Source organism: Crassostrea angulata, chromosome 1, assembly GCF_025612915.1.
Source record: "Crassostrea angulata isolate pt1a10 chromosome 1, ASM2561291v2, whole genome shotgun sequence".
Taxonomy (NCBI): domain Eukaryota; kingdom Metazoa; phylum Mollusca; class Bivalvia; order Ostreida; family Ostreidae; genus Magallana; species Magallana angulata.
The window spans coordinates 24521287-24541767 of NC_069111.1; the positions used below are offsets into that span (position 1 = coordinate 24521287).

Consider the following 20481-nt stretch of genomic DNA (forward strand, 5'->3'; position numbering starts at 1 on the left):
TCAGGTATAATCTTGTCTGATGTCTTTGAACATCAACATTCCTTCCTTTGAAAATTCTTAAATCAATATCAATGACTTTCCTGGTATGATGTATTTATACAAAAATCAAAATGTTCATCCTTCATAACACATCCATTTTGATATATTAATACACTGTACAACCAAACTCTGCATGAATTAATTATCTTGAAAGAATAAACGACTACAGTGTTGGCGGTATCTGTCATGGCTTTATTATGATTTCAATATTTCAACATGTACATATGATTCATAAGTTTTATAAAATAACAATGGATAAGCGCCGATCCTCAATATGGCATTTGGCGCTGAAATTTAGTCATTATATATGATGATAACAAGGAGCCATGTATTGCTGGCAACCCTGGACGGTGAACAGAAGTTGCCAGCGATGGCTTGTTGCAAAATTCTGCAGTCTGGCCGACCAGCTTGATGTTCAGCAGGACCAAAGTAAAGCCATGACGTTGATTGGATTATAACTGTAACGAACAATAAAAAGAAAGCAGAAGAAGAGAAACAAATGAGGCAAGGTTATCAAGACAGTATAATTAATGATGAAGGGAAAATAATTTATAACTATTCTTCAATGGACTAAAAAAACCTATTTTACTATGTTTATCCTTTACTAATAATGATAAAGGTGTGGGTGGGAGGGTGTTCGATATCGGCAGCGTCTAACGGATCGATAATTGCACGCGCAATAATGACGTCATTACATTATTGACATTTAAGTACCCGCGCCTATTGATTTAGAGTTATCGCGCTTGGATAAAATATTGGTTACTAAAATTATTAGAGTTATGCCGCTTGATTTATTCTTCTTCGATAAATGGCATTTACCGTATATAGCGATAAATGTAATTATCTTGAAAGAATAAACGACTACAGTGTTGGCGGTATCTGTCATGGCTTTATTATGATTTCAATATTTCAACATGTACATATGATTCATAAGTTTTATAAAATAACAATGGATAAGCGCCGATCCTCAATATGGCATTTGGCGCTGAAATTTAGTCATTATATATGATGATAACAAGGAGCCATGTATTGCTGGCAACCCTGGACGGTGAACAGAAGTTGCCAGCGATGGCTTGTTGCAAAATTCTGCCAAGTGGATTGCGGGACGCGAGGCATGGGTACCGCAATCCATCCGCCAATCAAAAGGCGGTGATTTGGCGAACAAGACATCATGCCTTTTAATGCAACGCAATTAACAATATAATCAAATCAATTCAATTCAATACTGCAAGATAAGTAACAACAACACAAACACTTCAAGTCTTTTTCAATCAAGACGAATAGCAATAATATTTTGAATTAGCAAACCAACACATTATGAGGATGCACACTGTCTCCAATACACGTGCATATAAGTAGGGAATGGATAGAGAAGTTGAAACGGGTTGATAGGGGGCAGTAGGTTTGTTCAAATTAAACAAAGTTTTGGACGACCATAAACAGATACCGCCGAATTAAATGCACGGGTAGACATTTTGTTTTGTTGTCAGGAACTTAACTCTTTTCCCCCTGATGCCACCATATGACGCATTTGTCATTTCCCTATAAGGTTTTCTTAGCTTCCCCCTGAAACTTTTTTCACTGTTTGAGTGGTATTGTTTTACTATAGTTATTTACAAGAATTATTGTCTGACCATGCCATATGATATACCACTGTGATCGGGAAAGATTGAACTTTAACATTATAACTTTAGAGTACACAAATAAATTAATAGAAATTAATTAGGTGAGTTTATTCAGGTAATTTTACCTGTACATTAAAAGAAATTACTGTAAACATAAAAATTAATGAATGAAATTTTAACATATGATCAACTTTTGTTCAAAAATATTTTTTCATGTTTTGAATAATGTGTTTCTTGTTTTATCTTGCGAATTGAGACCAATACACAACAATCAAGATTTAATCAAAAGTGTAGAAATTCATCCCTAGAGTAATATTTTATCAAACTATCATGGTTCATGTATCACTGCAATCAGAATTTTTCTAAGTTTTGCATTTATAATTATTTTTTATATAAATTATATCAGATACCTGTAGTAAAGGTACAGAAATTCAGGTAAAAATACCTGTACACTATTGTATCTATTGTCTGCACAGTTACATGTATAAAGCAATATTTATTTCAAAATAGTTATTGTAATTTAGTCAAAACATTAAACTATTCAAAGGGGGATTTCAAAACATTTAGTTCAGACCCAGGTATGAGCTAATAATTTACCGACTTTGACAAGTTTCGATTTTTGGCACCCCCCCCCCCCCCCTTCACCGATGTATAGCATAAATTATACAGCATTGTATATTAGTTTCTATTGGGTTTTATTTCTTAAATACTTTTATGGAACAGTATAACTACAAAATACTGGGAAAGATCCACAGTTAATGTGTTGAATTTAAGTTAGATTATGCCCAGGCTGACGCAATGCACATGTGCCGATGTTTGGAGGCCGCCATTGTTGTTGTCATGCAGGTGTCGTGAATTAGCCCTAATTCACTGCTAATCAACCAAATTCCTGTCATAAACTTCAAAGGAAGTGGATTGGTCATGTTTATTTCCACTTGGGGGTAATTTTAAACACACAGAATCATCTAGAATATCTAAACCAATCTCTGTCATGATCGTCCGATGCCGCCATTTTTTTTAAAACTTCACAGGTGTGTGTATCACGTGATATCTGTCAAACCATTGCATAACCTGACTGTGTATAATCGTCTGTGTAAGGTAGACACTATTAGGTGTTATTTGCCACTAAATTTTGCTTCAGACAAGTAAAATAAACAAAGAAAATTGGGGTTCTATACGGACGCGTCATAAGTCGTCATTAGGGAAATGACCAATGCGTCATATCGTGGCATTAGGGGGTAAAGGGTAAAATGCTTCAGGGGGAATAGAGTTAACGAGGGCAGTTTTTATGGTATTTGTAAATATGAAATTACCAAGTTTCGATAAATGAACATAATCTTGGAATAACTTCGGCTGGTTGATATCAATATCTGGATGACGTATTAGTGCCCCGTTGAGCTTTTTACAAACAAATGACCCCAAGGAGCTATTTATTCGTATTCTGGCCTGCTCTGCTGCTATGCTTGATATCATGTGCAGCCAATATTTTCGGGGAAGTATGTTTGACCATACCAGCAAAGTGTTTGACATTTTTTGGTGTAAAGAACCCATGAGTGATTTCATTTGTAACTGAAGTTTTTTAAGTGACACAAGCCCAATACTGTTACCACCGCAGTGAATGATCAATACACGAGGTGGGGTGCCATGCTCCTGAAGCAGTAGTGAGATATGATCGTCAAGTTCTTCCCATTTTAGTCCGCCCCTTCCAGACCAATTCACGGTGACATTTAAGGATTCCAGAGACAAATTTGAACCAATTGCTGACTGATTGCAGTAATCCTGGGCCCTCCTTATGATTGAAGATCCTACTATCCAGATGTGTGAAGAGCCTGTAAACTTATTTATCTTTAGTAAAGACTTTGATATTACAATACTACTGTATTAGGACGTATATAGGATTGAAAAGCATTAGAATGCCACCGACCCTTAGCTTTAATTTCCTGCTCTGGCGCCCCTTGCATGTATAAATATGTGGCTGCGCCTATTCTAAATGAATGGGACTTAAATGTTGTAACGTCAAGCCTCAAAAATGACAGTGATTTTTTCAAAACTTGGTTAAATTGATAGTAAGTTAAGGGTGAACCATCAATATGGCACAAAAATTGCAATGTATCGGTGCTTGTTGGACGTTGTTTTAAAAATGCTCGCATATTGTCAAAAAGCATTTTATTTTCGTTTGTCAAGTTAATTTGAATTGTTATACCCTTCCCTATTTGGTCTGTTTTAGTTTTATCTAATATAATGGTGATGCATGACGTTGATATGGATACGTTGTGCAAAGACAGTGCTGAATTGCAGGAATTCCCACGTGTACTGGTTATCTCACCTACCCTTAGTAAGGCAAAGTATGCAAGTGTATACGCAGTGGAAAAAAGGATCTGTTCGTAATAATTACTACAAACATGTTGTAAAGAAGCTACGATTTTTTTTAACAGTGGGAAAGTTATTGGACTTCTAGTATCCTTTTTATGTTTGAGTTGCTTAAAACCGAGTAGTAGTTTTTTTACAATGAAAAATTGACATGGATCAGGAAGATTGCTTAACTTCAAGCTAAAACTAATGCCCGCTAAGTAAGTTTTGGCAGTTGAATATGATATGCTTTTAGATGATAAAAATGCTATAAAGTTGATAATTTGGTCAACAGATGGAGGCCAAATGTCTTGGATGTTATACAGCCCTCTAAATTGCATGAATAAGTCAATGCCCTTCTGATAAACAGTTTGAGTGTTTGGAGCAACTGATGCGTCGAGTAGTTTTTGTACTTCCTTTTCAAATGGTTCCAAAATTCCGATGGAATTTGGCATGGATAGTATTCCGCATATGGGGCCAGATTTCTGAACTTTTGCCACTGAAAACGAGATATAGCATCAGCTATAGTATTTGAAGGACCTGGTATGTGCACACATCTAATTTGAATGTTGAACCTGAGGAGCTGAAGCAATAGAGGTCTAAGAAGGGACATAACTCTTGATGACTTTGATGTTTTTTGATTAATTATCTGAACTACTGCGATGTTATCAATGTGCATTATAATTTTCTTAGACTGCAATTTGCTACCCCAAATTTGAATTGCCAGCGCTACTGGCACTAACTCCAGGTAGGTCAAGTCTCTACGATCTTCGGATGACCAGTCTAATGGCCATTGAAGATAGGCCCAATGTGAACCGAAAATTGCCCCGCACCCAAAAGAGCCAGAGCTGTCAGAGGATATGTGCAATGTGTCCCCATTTGACCAGTGCATATCGGGAAATAGTGTGGTACCATTAAATTCGGAAAGGAATTTTAACCAGACCTCCATATCGTCTCGTAGAGCTTTTGATATTGTAATGTAGTGATGTTTTTTGTATCCCTGCGAAAGACTGTCGTAAAATCGTCTACAAAACGCCCTACCTGCAGGTATTGCCTTCGTAACAAATGCTAGTGACCCCACTAATGATTGCATTACTTTTAATGTAACTTTCCTTCGCGTATATACATTATGTATCATTGATTTAAGGGTGTCCACCTTGTCCTTTGGAATAAATATGGTTTGGTTAATAGTATTGATACCTAGACCAAGAAATGTAATGTATGTAGAGGGGCCTTCTGTTTTTTCCTCTGACAGCGGGACCCCAAGTTCTTTACAAATTGTATCAAATGATCCCATAAGGTTTTGACATATACAAGTATTAGCTGGGCCAGCGAACAAAAAATCATCCAGGTAATGGACTAATGTGTTGTGTGTGGATTGATTTTCCACTATCCAGTGCAAAGCTGTTGAAAATTTTTCAAAAGTGGCACATGCAATAGAGCAACCGAAAGGTAAACATTTATCAATATAATACTGATTGTCAAAATAAAAGCCGAGCAATGAAAAATCTTCGGGTCGAATCGGAAGAAGTCTGAAAGCACTCGTTATGTCTTTTTTGCCTAATAAAGCCCCAGGACCAAGTTTTTGAACCATACTTATAGTAGTATCAAATGATGTATAATGTACTGAACAGAGACTGGGGTCTATAAAATCGTTAACACTGTTGCCCTGTGGTGCTGACAAATTACAAATCATGCGCCACCCCCCTTGTTTTTTAGGAACTAGACCAATAGGGCTACATCTAATATTAGAAATAGGTCTAGTGTAAAATGGACCAGCTATTCTCCCCAGTGAAATTTCTTGATAGATTTTTAATTGAAGCTCATCAGCTTGAGTTTCTGCAGATTTCATGTTTTTTGAAACGTGAAATTCTCGTGTACCAGAATAATGAATGTTGAAACCGTATTCAAACCCGTTTAGTAATTCATGAGCTGTATTTTGATCTGGATAATTAGTAAGCATTGATTTTAAGACATTAAGTTTGACCGGGGTTGGAGCCATGTCCCATAGGTCTTGCGTTGCCTGTTGACTGCCCACGGCCTTGACCTCTATAAGGGAATTGTCGCATATGGTCGAATGCGGGGGGTTTCCCTCTCTCTTGGCGAATGGGTTGGTTGTTGTTAACCCTGCAGTAAATAGAAGGGTGGTTGTTGTTGCATTTTAGACACACGTGGTGATAATTACAGTAAGGTCGGCCGCACGAACCTTTGTAATTAAATTCATAGCATTTGGCCGATTTATTCGAAAAATTTGTCATTTGCGGGCTTGTGAGGAAGGAACCTTGCGCTACGTAAAGAAGCCAAAGCTCAGCATCGATAGAACCCCAATCTACCGTGTGATTTCGAGAGCGTTTTAATCGGAACTGTATGTCATAATTTAACCAGTTCAAATTAGGCGAACGTTGGGCAGCTGTGCGAATGGTGTTCATATATTTGAGGATAGCTTGGGTGTGTTCAGGGAACTTGGTCAGATAAATGCTGCTGAACACGAGAAATGCATTTGTCCAGGTTTCAACAGAAGTAATTTTAATTTCTTTGTGTTTTGGCTGGATAACCAATTCACCATTGACAAAAGCTAATTGTTGTTGGGGTTCGTCATGAGGTTTGAGGGGTAACATTTTATGCATGTGGACAAATTCATTGTTGTAAATAGATTGTCTAACAATCTGAGTTACGTGGGTACCCAATGCATCTGTTATACTACATAATGAATTTGGCGTGTTGAACATTTGCATGCTGTTACGCAAAGCATCGGTACAATTGTCAATATCGTTTATTGTACCTGATGAATGGGCTGCCATTGACGATGAAGGTCCAAGTATGAGTGGTTGATGTAACGCTGGACCACTGCCATCAGAGTGGGTATCCAAATTCAATGATTCCGTTGCCTTTGCTACTGCCTGGGGGTCAGCATCATCAGGTGTCTGGCGGTTGCTATTACTGACTGACACTGCTTTTCTGGCGGCGGCCGGTGTACGTGTTGGCCTGGCATATGGGGATTTTGATTTCCTTTTTGACCGTAACATCATACAAATTCCTTACAACATACAAACTTTAGAATTACTTCTCTGTCAATCTACACGTCCGTCGTCTGTTCGATATCGGCAGCGTCTAACGGATCGATAATTGCACGCGCAATAATGACGTCATTACATTATTGACATTTAAGTACCCGCGCCTATTGATTTAGAGTTATCGCGCTTGGATAAAATATTGGTTACTAAAATTATTAGAGTTATGCCGCTTGATTTATTCTTCTTCGATAAATGGCATTTACCGTATATAGCGATAAATGTAATTAGTTTTAAGAAAACTAATTTCAAAACTTGCAATCTTTTCTAAATTTGATAATTATATAATTATATCTTCAATATGAAATAATTTTAAAATATAAATGACCTATGTAAAGATTTTAACCTCTAGCTAGGAACTGTTTTCTCTTGAAGAATATGGAATTCATATTTCATTTTCCATAAATCTAATATATGTATCATTATAAACAATCTATTATTTACATATACATGTATATTCATGGAGTATATATAACTTTTCCCGAACATTGTATGACGTTTATTTTTTGTGTATTAACAATTTATGACATGATATGAAATCTAATTTTAAGTTCTTTGTAATGTCATTTTTTGGTCGTCAATATATCTATATTCATGTAATCACAATAAGACCAACAATTGGGAACTGTAAACAGGACTATTTTTGCCCCATGTTATTTTCTTAGATTGTAAACAGTTTTGTCCCAATTAAAACTTGCCCAGACAAAGCTTTGTTTATAGAGAGACAATGTAAGGCATTGTAATTCGCCTAGTCTTCATTAATTCACCCACTGGCAAAGAGACAAAAAATAAAACAGGAACAAATGTGTTTCGTGTAATCTTTCTTGGAATTTATGAATCAGATATGTTATATCCAGGGTAACATTATTTACATATATGCCAGCAGCTAAATATGAGTAAACATTTCTTCAATAGTAAATACTGTAATATAATATCTTTGTCATTTGATCGAGTGACATGATAAAACACAATCACTATCTTGAAATAACTTATTATAATCAAATTTCATAATATGAAGTAAGCAAAAATATAAATCCTGTTAATTCGTAATTATTCAATCAATATGACTTAATTAGAAAATACAGAAAGAGAACTTTCTCAATCTTTTGCAAAAGAAATTCAATCATCTTTAATATTTAAAAGTTTTTCCCATCATTTTAATTTTCTGTTGCAGCTACTACCGTATTTTCCCGACGATAAGTCGGTATTTTTTTCTCTGAAGCAGAGCACTCGACTTATCGTCTTGATCGACTTGTCTAAGGCTTGAGGTCAGAAAATTGTGAAAAAAATATTAAAAATCTTGCTTTTAATCATCTTGAGCTGGCTGTGTTATTGAAAATTACGTTGTTGAATTCAGTGTTCATCTTTACAGACCCTGAAACGTACTACTACACCACACGCTCGCTAAACGGTTCACACGAAACGCTGAACGGTTTACACGAAAGGCTGCACGCTTTGCCCGAAACGCTAAACAATTTACACGAAACGCTGAACGGTTTACACGAAACGATTCTCGCACGAAACGATTTGCATTTGCTCGCTTTTCACACGCTTTGGACACGCTTTTATCCTGATCGATTCGGGTCCTCTCGGATTTTTACCCTGACTCTGTTAGTAAAAATCAATTTAAATAAAACACGAAATAATAGAAATACTGATATTAGAAACATATATGTACATACGTATTGAATTTATCAATTAAATTAATTTGGTACTTATATTTAAAGCAAAAAATTATTTATTCACAGAATTAGCCAAAAATATTACTTCTATAAATATATTTATTGCTCAAAAGAAATATCCATGATTCTTATTAGTCCTGTAAATAATAAAAATTCCAGAGAAAAAAGTTACCGTAACATAATATTCAATACCAAAAATAAAATCCGTATGATTACAAACTAAAATCGGTTTTTCAGTATTCGGCGGGATTTGTTTTTTCTTCTCACATTAATATTTTTATTGGTTTCAGAGAATACTATGTAAAAATACTAACTGTAAATAAAACTGTAATTATTTACATTGATAATTTGGTTTTTCAGTATTCGGTGGAATTTGTTTTTTCTTCTCACATTAATATTTTTATTGGTTTCATAGAATACGATGTAAAAATACTAACTGTAAATAAACCTGTAATTATTTACATTGATAATTTTGAAAGTTATGTAAAATAAAATTAGTCACATAAGTTAGAAAAATGCTATAAAACAACCGATTAATTTTTTTTATGTCGAATCATTCGCGTAAATAAATGTTCCGTACATAAAATCACAGAGAAAAATCAATGGATTAAACAATAAAAAAAAGTTGTCATTACTGTTTTGGATTTCGGAAAGAACAAAAAATAAAAAATATTGGTATACATAACCAGCGCCCCGCATAACGGCGTACAATATTTCTATCATAATCTTTTTGAATTAAATACCATGCATATATATTCCCATAATAATTACATGTGTTCATTTTAGGAAAATTTCAGTGTGTTAATTACTTTATGTTTTCCGTTATCAGTGTTTAAATAATTAAAATAATAACTTGTAGAAATATTTTTAATCGGGATTCAGAAGAATTTACTTCCCGCATTTCATAGAAATGAACAGAATATTTTCTTTCTATGTTTACATTTAATTTTGTTTAAATTAATGTTAAATAATGTAGCTGCAATAAAGTAGCCCTCTCCGATTTTTTATATCTGATGTTTACTGGAGAGGGCTACAATTCCACAGGATCTCCGTAATGGTGCAAAATTAATTTTTCAATACGACTGACTTCGGTCTAAAAAGATCGATTTTACATTTGACATTCTTTAGATAAAGTGATTTTTTAATTCAGGTTGAACAAACTAGCCGTATATAAATCAAAACCAGATAAAACACATCAGCATGTTTACCAGTCGTCTTTTTCAGCAGCCATGACAGTTCTCGCGTGATTTTATGGGATTTACGCTTGGAGTTTTAATGGGCTTGATAACGTGAATGTCAGTGTAGATAATCGATCTTACCTCGTTCTATCACTAAAATATCATTTAAGGAAACGGTATATAATGGAAAATTCATATTTACCGCGTTAATTATGTTTATAATAGGGGAATTCCTATATTCAGTTCAAGATCCGCTCCTGAATTCTCATTGGCTGTCCAAAAATAAGACCGGTCAAGGTCAGTAAACATGGCGGACAAATTCAACTTGTGTTGTTGACATACACGAAAAATAACCGATATATGGACTATACTTAATATTTTTGGATTAATTTATGCCATAGACATCTACAATGTTTGAGTTCAGGTAAGAAATGCAAATGTTATTGTCATCTATATACGATTTGAGACGAAATTGTTGCGGGAGTGAATCACTCCCGCACTTGCACCATTACGGAGATCCTATGGAGTTGTAGCCCTCTCCCAAAAAAAAAAAAAAAAATCGGGAGAGGGCTACATTATTGCAGCTATAAATAATGTATCATTGAAATTGTGTGCATCATCGAATACTGATTCCGACTACCTTGAAGTCATTAAATTTCTTTTGGCTATTGACAAAAAAAGAGACGCGTGATCATCCAATGAAAACGAATACACAGAGTTTGATTGACAGGTTCAGCCAGGTGCAGGTCTTACCCGATGTCCGAGGTTATGTGTACTGGTTGTACACAGCTGAATAGTCTCAGTAACTAGTCTTCTTTCAATACGCGTACTTTTCTTTTGTTTGTTAAAAATTAATTCAATTTTGTAAAAAGATAAGTATATCATTTCTTATAGATTTTTTTCACGAGAATATCTCAAAGGAGTTTTGCCAATCAGTTTAAAGTAATGTTTAACACGAGCGCTATTTTGAAACAATTAAATTGTCAGAGAGTTCCGAATGAAATCTGATGAACGTTTCACACGGTTCTCGCATGCTTTGCCCGAAACGATTTACACGCTTTGCCCGAAACGCTGCACGCTTTGCCCGAAACGCTAAACGGTTTACACGAAACGCTTCATGGTTCACACGAAACACTAAACGGTTTACACGAAACGCTAAATGGTTTACACGAAACGTTTCTCGCACGAAAGTCGCACGCTTTTTTGGTGTAGTAGTACGTTTCAGGGTCTGTAATTATTATCATTTTCACTCATCTGTTAACACTACAATACATATCAATAACAGTTAATGAACAATGGTGTATTTTTTTAATCAATTAAAAGTTTTACCGTTCCGTTTTTAGCTCACCTGAGCTGAAAGCTCAAGTGAGCTATTCTGATCACATTTTGTCTGTCGTCCGTCTGTCCGTCTGTCTGTCTGTCCTTCTGTAAACTTTTTACATTTTGAACTTCTTCTCTAAATCCGCTTATCCAAATTCAACCAAATTTGGCACAAAGCATCCTTATGTGAGGGCGAATATAAATTGCAAAAATAAAAGTCCGATCTGTATTCAAAGCGGAGAAAACCTTGAAACTGTAGAAAAAGGGGGGTGCATTTTTAAAAATCTTCTTCTCAAGAACTTCTGATTCCAATTCAACGTAGTTTAGCATAAATTATCCTTATGGGAAGGAAAATATAAATTGCAAAAATTAAGTGCTAATTCTGTTTCAAATCTGAGTTATTACGAAAAAATATTAATAAAGGAAATGCGTGTTTTAATCAGTTTAATAGCTTCGGGTTCGGCATCCGGTAATCCGGCATCCGGTAAAATGGGTAGGCAAGACTTGGTCTGGGCAAAACAAAGATTGGCAGTTATTAATCTGCCAATCTCATTAAAATTTCAGGATATTTGATGGACTAGTATATTTGTATTCGCTGTAAATATTGCTGCAAAATAATGCGTATTTGGAATTGACAATTGTCGATCTGCCTTGGCTTTTATTTTGCCACGGCCCGGGGTTGCAAACCCATTTTACCTAGACTCGTATTCCATACTTCTAAAACGAGGTTCTTTGTTTAAAGCAGCCATGACATTATACGAAAGAGGGTCGATCTGACTATGATGAATTCGCTTGTTGTGCAACAGTTCGCGTTTGAAGGGAAATTTTTGAAACATGCAAAATATATTGTTGCCGATTTTGTGAAGTAAATTGAGGCTAAATATTTCAATGCGTTGACAGGTTTCACACATGACGTTCGTGTTTGCTTGTTCCGATTTTCGTTTCGTTTTCATTATTTCTGCTTGTAACCTGGGAACTATCGTCTGTATTATTTCGTGATTTTTACGTATCAAATCAAACAGAGACTTTGGTAAATCAAACAGTTAACTGTTTACCTGCGCAAGTTAAGCAAAATATGATGTATCAAAAAATAATGAAATACAATTCATTCTATCGGTAATTCGATCGGCATTATCTTTTGCGTGATGGTAGATTAATGCAATAGGTTTTGTTGCGATGCTCGGCATTTTCTCGAGTTTATTCAGTTTAAATAAAGTTTGGCATTGCTGACGGAAATATGTAGGTATATACATGTATATATATGATTCATTTCGAAAAAAAAAATTGTGTTCTTTATTTGTTATAGTGAATGTTTCTTGTGTTTAATTGTTTTCAATTTCTATTTACTAACCATATTTGCGTGTTAAGCTTCAAATTATAAGCAAGATACAGAGATTTGCTCACAATTCTATGTTTGTACACAGATCTTAAAAACTAAAGATTAAAAAAGTAAAAAAATTGTCAATATTTATTAAGAAAATTTTCAAAGTCTGTTCGTTCAGAAACCAACTTTAACATCTTATTGTATTGTAAACTTAACATTTTTTCGTCATTATTACTCTTACTGTACATGTGATCCTTCACTGTGTTTGTGTACATTTGTATAAACTGATTTTGAACCTCAAATACCAGTGAACTGGTCTTGAGTGAATAAAAGAATATAAAATCTTAGGCCATTCTTTTTTTCCATTTTAAATGCTGAATAGGAAATACCAAGTTAAAAATCATAAGCTGAATGTAATAAACTCATGTGAACAAAATATGAATCAAACCTAGGCGAACTGTGAGCTCTGTATCTTGATTATAATTCTACAATTGACGCTGAAATTTTGGTTGAACATTAGAAAATCTCTATGAATTAGATTAGAGTATGTTAAATACTTGTACAAACAAAATAAAAGAATGATACTAGTATTCTGTATATATCTACTCTCTGGGGCCCTCTCTTTATACAATAAATAATGTGAAATCTAAATCAATTTTGATAGTTTTTCAGACACGAGTAAATAAAAACGACATCTTTAAAACAGTTTCCATATTTCTGACACATTTATGTTGCGGGGATAAAGTAATTATCGCTATTCCTAAGAATATCACAGCGGAAAATTATCCTGGTTTGTACGCGAAGTAAGTAACAGTCATTTAATTATAATGGAGAAGACAAATTAAATTTTTGAATGTTTTTAATTTGATGAATTGAGCACATTGAGGTACAATTTTCTTCTTCACATCTATACATGTAGGGTTTTTAAAATAAAAAACAATAACTATTATTTTTTTTTAATACAATTACTAGTAAGTACTGAGTAGTTGATGAAAAAAATGTACCTATATGCTCTCATATATTTTGATCGCTTTACAAAGTGGGGGGGGGGGGGGGGCAGAACGAAAATATAGGGATTTGGAAGTTAACAACTTAACAGTATACCTCTACCAAATGTTTAGTTTTATATCTTGCGTAGAAATTTCTTATTCTGGTAAAAAATAGTATTTCATGAAGGTACAATGTCACAGATTACATGTATACAAAAAAGTGTAAAATTCGAATACTTTACAATATTTATTTTTTGTTTTTCTACCGAGGGACCATATGGCACAATATCTTTTGAACGCCCATTGTTGCTCAGGTGAGCGATGTGGCCCCATGGGCCTCTTGTTATAAACACATTGTCACATGATTCCATATATCACTATAGTGGGAAGATAATATTGCGCAGTAAAATTGAAACCAAACTTGGATGGAAAAAAATATTGCAGTAGGTCCGGGGAATGTTTTAAAGTTTTATTATTTTATTAGTAAAGAGTTGTTAGTGGAAAGTATAAATAAGAAATATTTTATGGTCAAAATCAATCTTAAAATATGTAATCGGCAATTATCAACTCTATTGTTTATACGGTAGACTGATCCCGGTTGTGTTAATAATCTTGCTAAGGCTGACATCTATCATGTCTATACGGCAATTTCACTCACTGTGTACATAAAGAGTACCGTTATAAGAGTGATTATAGTTCATTAATTAATTATTGTCCAATTCTTTGATTATTGTTAAATAAAAAATTTAGGAAACGTATGTATGTCTTATATCTTCATCATCAAGTCGTACAAATGATCGATCTATTCTAACAGTGTCTCTTAAATAATTGCGTGTAACTGTATTACTGGATACAAAGTAAACAAGTTTCATAAAATCATAGTAATTGCTAAGCTTTCTGCACTTGAGATCCCCCTTTGAAGTCCGACACGAGACAGGTGCATGCCTCTGACACCGGAAATTGTTAAACAAACATTGACCACGGGCCGAGTCAACAGGTGGCTGGTTACGTAATGGCGAATACACTGGCGATGGTCAGAGTGGGTGATTATTTTAATGCATGGGAATAAAATATTTCTGTCAAAGTAAGTTTAATTTTGCATAACACGCGATATCGGGAATTGTTTACAATGCATGCGACTTTGTAGATGTTGTCGGTATTTGAAAATATGATGCATAAGTATAAAGAGTAATTGTTTAAATGTTAATCATTAATAATAATTGGTAGCAATATCTGGGACATCGTGGCATCATACACTGATAATGTTACTGCAGTTTTATACACCATTTTGAAGCGAGAAGTTCGACGCGTCGTCTGAATCGACATATCGTAGGATTTTGTTAAAATTTTGGCTAAAAATGAGCAATTCGACGAATCGTCGGGAAAATACGGTACATATACCGGTAGCCTTAATGTTCACACAATGTCTTAACACATATATCTGTAAAGTTAATATTTTCTATTCTGATTCAAATTCTGAATATTACCAGAAACATTCTAAAATCTGTTTTAAATTTGTAGTATCATACTATACTAAACACCATTAGCGAGTAAATACATGCAACATTTGTCCTAAATTTTCATGAAGACTTCAGTTCTGATGATAAGTTCTGAAGAGATAATCAATAATTATTCACTTATACTGGAAACCATTCCAATGCATCAACTAATACATATATGGTAAGTATATAATAAATGTATGAAAATCAGTTTGTTCTTTGCTTTTTCTCAATATGAACATTGTAAACATGGTGCTAGCTAGTGTATCGAAATTCCAAATTAAAGTTACTCATGTAACCCATCTTGTATTAAGAGAATCTCAAAAAATCAAATTTCAGTGTCTCTAAATATATAATCAAACATAATCTCATGTTTCATATCGTATATTTAATACTCTATTCAATAACTTATAACTGTATATTGCCAATTAAAAAAATACCATTCAATTATCTCTTCCATTGCAATATTCTATTACAAATGTATTTTTACATTTATAATCCTTATCACTGGATTTTTCCCTAAAGAGGAAGGTTGTAAAACAACTGATCTCCATTGACGATTTGTCTTGGTTGAAAATTGCTTGCATTGCATGATCTAGACAGGCTAGTACATATAGCTTTTATATTTGATCTAATTCTACATGACATATGGTAAAAGTTTAATTCACCAAATTCTTAGGATAGAAATAAAAGATGGTCACCTATAGTCTCTTTCTTTAATATATATACCGTTCTCTTTCATTTCAATCTAATTGAACATGTACCATACTTTGGTAATAAGTTTTAATGTTATAACAAATAGGGTTATACATAGTGAACATTGTATTATTTCTGGATTTTTATTCTGATCACATTGATCCTCTTTCACTCTGAACCTTTTCTTTTGGTATTATATCTCAGGATTTCAGCAATGTACCAACAAATTCATTTCTTTATATCATACAGTGTCATAACAATACTTATCAAGCCTTAGTTTCCATGAAGTCTTCATTTAAATTAGCTTAAAATAAATGCATGTATGGTGTCTGAAATCAAATCATTTAAGTCAATAAATGTTTGGTTCTTTGTTCCTCAAATCATCCCCATGAATCATATAATGATGTGCAGGTTTATGACTTTTGTAATAATTATGGATGCAAAAAACAATTAAATAGTAAAACCATATTAATTATTTGACTGAATACATGTATTGCTATATTACCGGTACAGAGTTTTTGAAATTAAAAAAAATTCACTGGTCAAGTGGACCGGTGATTTTATGAAATTTACCGGTCTGAACAAATATTCACAGGTCAATATTTGACTTTCATATAAAAGAAACAAAACACCATTAAATAAAACTAACAAGTTTATATTCATAAATCATGTTAGTATGGGAAATTTCCTCTGAATCTCTCCTCTTTACTTTTAATTTCTTTACATTAAAAACATAATCATATGTTATATAATAACCTCAATAGTACTATAGATATAATAACGTGCTTGATGCGCAGGCTGTTTGATCAAGTTACTTGCACTTCTAAACTGTTACAAATATTTCAAACTCTGTCAAATTTTCGTGTAAAATGAAATCAAACTAAAGTGTTTCCCGTGTTTGGCAGGAGCCATGTTGTTTACGGAGTACGGTCGTACTAAATGACGAAACTGAGAAAAGGATAGAAATTCACAACAAAAAATAATTAGGTTTTTAATTAGTTTTTGGGTGTTTTTTAATTTTTAGTAATAAAATGTAAACATAGTTAGTCAATTAACAAAAGATTGGAAATCATAGCTGTCAGTTAATAGCAGTCAGAGACCTCATCACAAGTATGTCATCTAGCATTTTTTCGTTAATTAGCCTTCCCTTACAATGCGTGTAAAAGTCAATCTTGTCGATAGAGTGTGAATCGATTTGTTAAATCAAATTGAAGGTGTTTGCAAATATTATAATTCTGCTTGTATTAAAGAGGTTAAATTCTTAAACCGGTCGTTTTTATATTACCGGTCATTAAGACCGATTGAATAAGAATAATTACCGGACATTTGAAATATTTACCGGTTTTGCCGGTGGGACCGGCGGATTTCAAAAACTCTGCGGTACATGTACTTATTTTAAAAGTACTTTTCAAGTCAAGTATCCTAATGTTTGTTTGATTTCTCTCTATTACTAACTTAGACATATATATGTCTTTCATTCAAATTTTTCACCTGTTTTCAACATTCACTGTCACTTCAGTCAAACTTTGTAACTCTTAACTCAAACTTTATATCTGAATAAAACTGCACAAACAATTGATACGATTCAAAACACTGCATGAATTGTCTTTTGCACCCATTCCAAACAGTGATCAATTTAATTCTCAAATATTTTATGAATCAGTTCGTCTTCCAACTACTTCATGATTCTCCAAGATTTTAAGCTTCTTTCTTCCAAACTTCACAACATGCACAACTTCGACTGTACAATGTAATATAAATAAATGTAATGTAGACAATCATCTTTTCTGTGACAATAACTTGAAAACACCATATATTATGTGGTATAGAAAACATATGTATACGTAAGCTTCTCATCCCAGAATTAAAACATTTCACAGCCAATGTATTGCTCTGAGAAGCAAAATAAATTCCTGTTCATTCGTGCAATTTCTTGTTTGGTCTTCAATGACACCAAATAATATTACTGATATCATCAGCTGTACTTATTTCCAACCATGTGCAAACTGATGCCTTGAATACTTCTTTTTTATCATGATCAATAAACCAACATTAATTTCGTGTAAAATATTGCATCAGCCTGTTCAGATGTTATAAATTGACATCTTCTTTCACCTACATGATTAGTACAGTTGTATTATTAACCTGACTGTTATTTTGTTCAAACTTCAGACCTTTGGTCATTTTACTATGAGCACTACATTTTGTACACTGTAGGTCGTAAACCAATTATCTCCAGTATCAGTCAGCAGTTAAGAGAAATTCCATCTCTTGTCTCATTTATATCCCTGATATTGAGATCAATAAAACCATAAGAAAAATCTAAACACAGCGTGTTCTAATTGTACTGTACTATTTAATGTATACACAGCGTGTATATTATTCAACTTGCGGTGTAAATTTTTTTATATAGTCCAAGTTCTGAACACAACGTGTTTTATAAACGTACTATCAACCAATACACAACGTGTACTGTAAAACTTGCTGTTTAAAATATATTCACAACAAAATTCTGAACACAGTTTGTTCTAATCGTGCATTCAACAAATACACAACTTGTATTGTACAACTTGAGTTGTAAGACCACATGAACCATGTGTAAAACGAAATGCACGGACTATCAATCTTTTCAAACCAAGACTTCGTCATTGGTAGATTTAATTCGTTTTCAAAGGCTTTACAAACCTTGCAACTAAGACCACGTCTTAGAAAATTTATTAACACCGCAATAACCATATAACCAACAAGGGCTCATGTCCCGATGTCGCCAGAAAAATTATGAGTGTTTATCACAATGGACGCACTATTTATACAGTATGTGACGTCACTTCCAGGTAGGTTTTTAGCTTTTTTTGAGGGGCGATCCCGAGCATAATAGCCAGGAAATAATGCTACTTGATACTCTGATATGCCGAAGGCTGGATGAAAAGAATGCACCTGTTATGATGTCACAATTACCCTTGCTAATATCTGATGAGGTAATTATCCCCTTGCGCAACTTGTTGTGAAGGGGATATAGCATCGCTACCGTGCGTGTGTGTGTTTGTATGTGTGTGTGTATGTATGTATGTGTGTGTGTGCACTCCATTTCAATTTTCTAGTAAATTAAAAAAAAACCTTCCAATAGAATTTCCTCAACCTTTGCACAAATATGTCTCATTGTAAAAGATTAAAACAAATGCAATGTCATATTAATTGGTCAAATTTTTATGCAAAAACTTAGATAAAATTACACCATTGTAAAGGAGGGGGGCATACATTATGACAAAATTCGTTCAAAACTAAAAATATTTATCATAGATTGCACACTTCTGTAAAATAACAAATGAAAAATACATGTGCCTTTCCAAACCATTAATACTATCATAAATTATTATTTCATTAAATCAATGTCATAATCAACATTGTATACGAGTTATCAATCGAAATTTTTGAGTAAGAGTTATCAATCACCCAGAGCGAAAGTAGCGTGACAGAACATCGTTGCGGTGAGTTAATAGAGTTAATAGCTTAATGTGTGTTTGAATGTTTGTTATTATCCCCTCGCGCAACTTGTTGCGAAGGGGACATAGCATCGCTGCTGTGCTTGTGTATGTGTGTTCAGCTTGGAAGCAAGTTAAAGAAAACCCTTGCACGAAAATTTATCAAACTTTGTATACCTATTTGGCATAGTACATGTAAAAGGACAAAGCCTGGTAGTTTTCAAGTCAATTAATTGAGTACTTTTTGATATATCGTTTAAATAACACAATTTTAAACAGAAATCTTATGTACGATTTGACAATAACTACTTCCGCTTCACTTCTTTGAAACCAAAGTGAAAGTAAGCAGTTCAAATCAAGAACTTGATATTTTTTGGATTTAGATCTAGTACAGGTAAAGAAAACGTAGTTTTTGAAGTAATGGAGGGTTAGTAGAATGTGGTCTTCTCATTAACATAACTATATATTGCTAAATAATGCATCCCTACACACAATAACTCATGTCGCGAGGAGATGCTCCGCTTAGCGGTGCCCTTGTTGAATTTTAATTTTGGTAATCTGTGCAAATCAATCCTGTATTTTACATTTTTATGACTTCTTTTGAAATCACTTTAAAAGGGGCAAAATATGAGCAATGCTGACTTTCCTCTTTAGAAAAATTCTAAAATAAGATATTAGGACTTCATGAACAATGCCAAAAGGAATTGTCAATCTTTTTAGGTTGCTCTGCAAAGTTTGTGGCCAAAACAAGTCTTAAAGTTCACATGAATCGACATGAAAATCAGAAAGTAGAGAAGATTGCTTATCACTGTCCAATAGAAGGGTGCATGAAGAAGTACTTCCTGAAGTCCAAGCTTCGAGAACACATGGTTCAGAAACATCTGAGCAGTATCTCTAGTAATGGTCAGGTCACCCAACTGGATCTGGAACCCTTACTTGGCGGTGAGCTGCAGGACATCGGGATGCTGCCCTCACACACAGAGACCAAGACTGTCGTCCAGGCGGTTCAGATCAATAGTAAGTCATCTTGCTATCCAATAAAACTGAGTAGCTAAAGACTGAAAATACTTTTACATCAGGGTAAAGTAAATATAACAAGAGGCCAATGGGCCACATCGATCCCCCCATTATGGCCCCACCCTACCCCGGGGATCATGATTTTCACAACTTTGAATCTACACTACCTGAGGATGCTTCCACACAAATTTCAACTTTCCTGGCTGTTTA

General features: G+C 34.0%; 2 protein-coding genes across 5 annotated transcripts in view; one reads left to right on the top strand and one right to left on the bottom strand.

Annotated features, from left to right (window-relative positions):
• Positions 1-20481, top strand: part of LOC128156141 (zinc finger protein ZXDC-like) — an 86307-nt gene that overhangs the window by 51267 nt on the left and 14559 nt on the right. For both annotated transcript variants that reach the window (XM_052818171.1, XM_052818176.1), the window contains exon 8: positions 19975-20271. In XM_052818171.1, coding sequence (XP_052674131.1) covers positions 19975-20271 — 297 coding nt within the window. The remainder of the gene's footprint in view (positions 1-19974; positions 20272-20481) is intronic.
• On the bottom strand, positions 206-9060 carry LOC128156152 (uncharacterized). Of its 3 annotated transcripts, none has more exons than XR_008239684.1 (2): positions 6796-9060; positions 206-497 (listed from the first exon to the last, which is right to left on the bottom strand). XR_008239684.1 is itself a non-coding variant. In XM_052818197.1 (2 exons), exons 1-2 carry the CDS (start codon positions 7040-7042, stop codon positions 2883-2885), a joined length of 858 nt encoding a protein of 285 aa, XP_052674157.1. In that variant the 5' UTR covers positions 7043-8602; the 3' UTR covers positions 2315-2882. The 3 variants fall into 3 exon arrangements, 2 of the variants coding, with proteins under 2 accessions (XP_052674157.1, XP_052674149.1); XM_052818197.1 differs by lacking the exon at positions 206-497 and adding an exon at positions 2315-3493 and having other exon boundaries at positions 6796-8602; XM_052818189.1 differs by lacking the exon at positions 206-497 and adding an exon at positions 2941-6140.

What these genes read in the sequence shown, in the direction of transcription:
- LOC128156152 (XM_052818189.1), bottom strand. Translation starts at nt 7,042, where the DNA reads ATGATGTTACGGTCAAAAAGGAAATCAAAATCCCCATATGCCAGGCCA. An exon ending in AATGGCAGCCCATTCATCAG is followed by an intron (nt 6,141 to 6,795) that starts GTACAATAAACG and finishes TATTTACTGCAG; the next exon opens with GGTTAACAACAACCAACCCA.